This window comes from Equus quagga, chromosome 1 (genome assembly GCF_021613505.1).
Source record: "Equus quagga isolate Etosha38 chromosome 1, UCLA_HA_Equagga_1.0, whole genome shotgun sequence".
Classification (NCBI taxonomy): Eukaryota; Metazoa; Chordata; class Mammalia; order Perissodactyla; family Equidae; genus Equus; species Equus quagga.
In genome coordinates, this window is record NC_060267.1 from 164,655,080 (window position 1) to 164,661,079 (window position 6,000).

General features: G+C 36.4%; 1 protein-coding gene across 7 annotated transcripts in view; it reads left to right on the top strand.

Annotated features, from left to right (window-relative positions):
* Positions 1-4,033, top strand: part of ANKRD28 (ankyrin repeat domain 28) — a 197,803-nt gene extending 193,770 nt beyond the window's left edge. For all 7 annotated transcript variants that reach the window (XM_046657551.1, XM_046657561.1, XM_046657587.1 and 4 more), the window contains one exon: positions 2,087-4,033. In XM_046657551.1, the coding sequence (XP_046513507.1) occupies positions 2,087-2,373 (287 nt within the window). In that variant the 3' untranslated portion in view covers positions 2,374-4,033. The remainder of the gene's footprint in view (positions 1-2,086) is intronic.
* Positions 4,034-6,000: the final 1,967 nt, after the last annotated feature.

The following is a 6,000-nucleotide window of genomic DNA, read 5'->3' on the forward strand; positions in this document are numbered from 1 at the left end:
GAAATAGTAATCATGGTCCAAAGTTGAAAAGCCATAGTAACTACCGATCTCATAATCAATTCTAAACTTCAAATTAACGATCCACTTATAAATTGTTCCAATAACAACAGGGGTTGATTATTAATTAGTCTCTCTAGTCTAAGTAGAGGTGACATGAAGGGCCCAGAACGTCCTATCCCTATATTCGCTCTAAGAATGGGGTTAAGTGATATTTCCATGAATTTTCTGGAGAAAACAAAACATATACTTGCATGGGATGGATTAGACCCTTGTCCTCAAGCATCTCTTACCTTTCTCTTTAGCTGACCACACTAACTCCATACAGAGGAGAAGAGCCTGTTTTTAATCGTTTTCTGACTGGCAAACACTCCTGAGACACTCATTCTGTCCCACCCCCACTCTCCTCCAAGGCCTCATGGCCTGTCTAATGGGCTGCTCTGCCTACCATCAGCAGCAGCACAGCAGGCACCTTCAGATCTTCAGAAGAGCCCTTGAAAGAAATACCGGCATTGAGGCATTCTCCCAGTCACTTCGAGCAAATAGGGTTTAGTTAAAAATCTGCATTCCGTTCCGTCCTTCCTGCCAAGCTTGCCAGGGCATCAGCTGTTCCCTTTGACCCTTGAAAAGGGGGAAATTGATGAAGGGAAAAAAATTATTGTTTCTTTCTCAAGGCTAATATAACATGGATAAAAATATACAGAAGAACTGGGAACAGCCAAATGCCCAATAGTTAGAATGGATAACTCAACCATGGTATAATCACACAATGGAATATATAAGAATGAAAATGAACTGACTTACAGCTACATACAAGAACATGGATAAATCTCACAGACATAATGTTAAGTAAAAGAAGCCAGATATAAAATAATAGCTACTGTATGATTCCATTTATATTAGGTTAAAAAAAAGGTCAAAACTAAACCACTGTGTTTATGAATACAAGTAGAAAGGAAAACATAAATGTTTACTACCCAAGTCAGGATGGATAGTGGTTCCCTTTATGGAGGAGAAGAGGAGCAGTGTTAGGTAGGGGAGATGGGGCTTCTGGGATGCTGGTAATGTTCTCTTTCTTGATCTGGATGGTGGTTACATGAATGTTTGTTTTGTGCTTATTCAGCTATTTAAGAAACAATATACTTATATATGTGTGAAACAATATACATGTATGCTGAAACATGAATAAATATATTAATAGGGAAAACAATCTCTAGATGTGTAACAACAAATGAAGCTTTAGACTGAAACCATTTGCTGCTAAATACCTATTGGCTCCAAGTGACTTAAAGTAGTAAGTGTGAACTATTTTAAAGTTCCATATGGTATAATCTAAACTTGGCATCACACGGTGTGCTCTCACCATCTTCTCTCCCACTCCATCCTCAAGACTGAGTCTTGTACCAACCAAGGTACCAAGTGTTTTCTTACTCAGTTCGTTGTATTGATACATTGTGGTACCTTCGGGCTAAGGTCAGTCTTCTGCTAAAGGTACAGTTACAAAGGTAACATTTGTTTTGAGTTAGGAGTTTTAAAAGTTCACCTGTTTAGTTTATCTACTGTTTTTCCTCAATGGACTATGACCCTAAAAGAAAAGTGAATTGACAGCCAAGTGTCATTCCTTCAGCACGTATCTTTTGAGCACCTGCTCAGTGCCTCATTCATGAATCTGTACGCATTTATATTTCCCAGCATGTAAGGACTTACGTAACTACAAATTAATGGTAAGATTCTTCTACCATTCTGAAGGAAGATTTATCAATCTGATTTTTTTTGTATTCTAGTCCAATATCTTCTATGAATTCAGATAGATATAGATAAGCTGTGAGATCTTGGAGAAATCATCCATCTCTGGGCCTTAGTTTCCTCTTCTATACTGTAGTCTATAAGGTCTCCTCTTACCCTAGATTTCTATGACTTTTCTCTTTTTCTACTTTTTAGGAAGTTCTGAATCATTCTAAATAACCAATTTATTATAAGCCAAGTAATTTAAAATATGTCTAAAGTAGAAGACCTTTAGGCTTATATCCTTATCTTAGTGAAATTAATCTCAGGATGTTTAATTTTTAAATTTTATCTTTAACTCTAGGCTATACCCCAGCTTTGGCTTGTGCTCCCAATAAGGACGTGGCTGATTGCCTAGCTCTCATTTTGGCCACCATGATGCCTGTCTCATCAAGTAGCCCTTTATCATCCCTGACATTCAATGCCATTAACCGATATACCAACACCTCAAAAACAGTCAGCTTTGAAGCCTTGCCCATCATGAGGAATGAACCCAGCTCCTATTGCAGCTTCAACAACGTTGGCGGGGAACAGGAGTACTTATACACCGACGTGGATGAGCTCAATGACTCCGATTCTGAGACCTACTAAGAGGCTGAGCCGGAGGTCCAAGGAGGGAGTTCTGACACTAATGCTCCAGACTGTGCTTTTTCAGGAAAAAGGCACTTTCTTATTTACGTACAAGTTTAACCTAAGAGGAAAGATCACAGAATGAGCGAACATAAGAAATGTGATGGCACTAGGAAGAAGAGTTTTAAAGGAAAGTTTTGCAAAAGGAACTTCTAGAATCTTGAAATAGACCTGACCAGAGGAAACACTTTGATGTCAAATTGCTTTGTGGAATTGTTTAATTTGGTTTTGCAGTGCCAGGAATAATTGGGACACTGTGCACCCTAATCTGCTTACACAAGCAACACTATTGTAAAAGAAGAGATAAGGACACTAGAGTTAAATTTTATCAATAAAACTACAATTAAATTTAAGGGCAATAAAAGTTTGGTACAGTAGGCATTATGTGCACAGCAAATTGCCAAAGGACCAAATAACTTAGAGGTTTTTTAATAGAATGCCATTTTGAGGAAACTTGGAGTAGGTAAAATGAGACATTATCTAAACCAAACTTCAATATTTCTGAAAAGGAAGCTGAGATTTGGTTTTAAATGTTGATTTTTTTTTAAAGAAAACATCTGAAAGCCTTCTAATACTGTATTAAATCATGAGAGAAAGCAGATGTATTTTTACATTTTTTTCTTTTACATAAAAATTTAAAATTCCAACTTTTATAATATTAGAATTGAAAACCAGCTGACTGGGTGCAGTCAGGGTGAAAATACTTGTGATGTAGACATGAGATAGATTGGGGTCAGGCTGTTGCCCAGTGTTGAATGGTTTAGGTTTAAAATTCAACTATTTTTGTTTGAAAATGTAAAGAATTTCCTAGAAGAAGAAAATTTCATGAAATCAAAAAGTAGATTATTTTCACCCTTATTGCAGCTAAGTGGTCCTGGGGAATGGAGTTTTCAACCTCACTACTTTTGATGGTATACCTTCATCATTTAATGTTACTGTTGTGCCTCCACAATGGATGGGGGATTTTTGTTGTCATTGTTTAGTGAAGAATCAAAAAGAAAAAATTCTGTGTTATTCATAAGTTGACATCATCAGGTCTCTTGGAAGGCATTTCTATATTGGGCAAGATTTCAAATACTAAAGCCTTTAGGTCCTGTTCATATTTAAAGTAGCATGTTTGTAACATGTAACTATTTGGGGAAAGAAGCAATTGCCTGCCATTTGGAAGACTGCCTTCCAAATAATAAAAAGAAGGAGAGAGGGAAAAAAGCCTGACGTTTAGGCTTTTAAATAACAATTCATATGATTCTGCTTTTACTGTAATTGTCACTTTCCGAGGGAGAATGATTTCACATATGTAGAGGGTCTTACAGGTCTGGGAAAGTTCCATAAATTTTCACAAAATGATACCCAATTTCATTTTATCCTTTTTGTATTGTGAAACTGGAAACTTTATGACATTGTAAATTATCAGCTGGTTTTTCTGAATATAAAGTGTGAAAACACAGAACAGTATTTTGATCTATTTGATAATTTTGTGGGTTTTTTGAAAAATTAATGCGCATGTACATAGAAATAGTGACTGCTTGAATACTGTATTTACTTGCACTCTTTCAGTACATCAAGATTCCTGTATATTTTAGAGTATAATAAAACACAGATGTGAGTTGTATTTAATGAATAATGTATTTGTATCTGTGCATATTACCTAAAAAATCTATAAAATTTCTAGGGCATTGACTACTAGATTTTAAGCATTTTTTCTAAAATATTTACAGAAATTATAAATGTAATCCTCCATCTTTTCTTTATAATATAAAGAAATCATAATAGCTCCTTCCTAATTATTAGTGGTAGGAAGGTGAATATGCATTTTAAAGACAGCAGACTACATTTTCTATTGTACCTTTTGAAAAAAAAAAAAACTCGAGGATTCTAAAAGTATACATATGTGTACTTTCTCTTTCCTTTTAGGAATTCTCTTCTGAATTCCCTGAGGGAATTTTCTAGAATCTCAGAATTGAAAGAGACCTGAGGTTCATCCAGTCTAACCTCTTAACAGATGCAGGAGTCCCTTCTACAAGGGTGAGCTTTTCACCTGAACACTTCCAGTGACTCTACCTCACCAAGCAGTCCACTCAGTTGTTGAGCAGCTCTGACCGTTAGAAAGGTCTTCCTTAGATGGAGTGAAGCCTCCCTCCCAGTAACTTCTGTCTTTGGGCCCAGGTCTGTCCTCCAAGAGAACACTGAGAATATTGGAAGGATGAATCTCATGCCCTCTGCCATGTCTTCTCTTTTACAGGCTGTTTGACTCATCTACTGAAGTGATTTCCAAAAGGACTCATTAGACACACTGTTAGATTTACCACATCTCATGAAATCCAAGGTGTAGCTGTAAAGTAACAAACTGTTTTTAATTTATCCTCACACGTACCAGAACTTAGATCTTGCATCACTTTTTGTAAACGATGCTATTACTGAAAATATTTGTGAGGTGGTTCTTTCGATTGCTTGCCCACTAGGAAAACTGTTTCATTGCTTTGTGATTGCATTTTGTGATAGTCTATCCCCCTCCTTGATTAACTGCTTCCTTTGGTCTGCGCCTGATGAGGGAACATCCCAAAGTACGTCCCAAATCGTATTTGAACAACACTGGTATTGTTGGAGTAAGTAGATGGACTACTTACATGAATGGACACAGCACTGCAGTGAGTTCCTTTATAGTTACACCTTGAATGTCAGAAGCATTCAGGCCCTGCTCTGTAGTGTTTTTTATCCTCACACAGAATAGAAAAGCCGGTTTGCTTTTTTGACTTCTGCATGAAAGGTGACATCTGAAATTTCTGATGTGTATTATTATAATACCAGCTTCTGCTCTAGAACTACTCCGAGGGAAATGGTGGTAATAGCAAATGACCCCCTTTAACAAGACACTCAGCTCAAACAGTGCCATTTAGTTCAGGAGATCACTAAGTGTAGCGTCAATTTGGGGTTTAATTTGGCTTATATTGGATCTTTTAAATAAAGTTTTTTAATGCAATAAATCAAGTGTCTGTCTTTTTACATGCAAAATTATTTTCCCTTATCTTAAAATGTCTAATTAGCTTTCACTTATAACTAATTCTTACCTTTCTTTAAAAACTCAATGAATTTTCATTAAAGCTATTTTAGAATTTGGATAAACCTATCTAAGTGAGTTTTTGAAATATATTCATTTGACAAATATTCATTGCTTGCCTGCACTATAGCTGAGGGTGAGAATGGGCAGAAAGTGAGCCTAGAAATTGTTGTCTTGTCCTCTAGAAGCTTAAAATTCATCATGGAAAGATATCTACCTGAAAGCAGAAAGTATAAAAGTGAAATTGAGGTAGAGATGAATTGCTCAGGAAGGTCGGAGAACAAAATCACTTTGGGAAGGAAGATCAGAACAGACTTCCTGGAAGAGGGCATTTAGGCTAGACATTGAGGAACAAATGTGATTTGAGCGGGTGGAGAAGAGGCAAACAATATCCTAGGTGAAAAGCACATAATAAGTAATTCTTAAAATGGTTGATGGAGGGGAGGTGGATGGAATAAATATCAGCACTTAGCATTCTTGAGCATAAAAAGATCATGAAAACCTACAAAAGAGCTAATTATAAATATGTC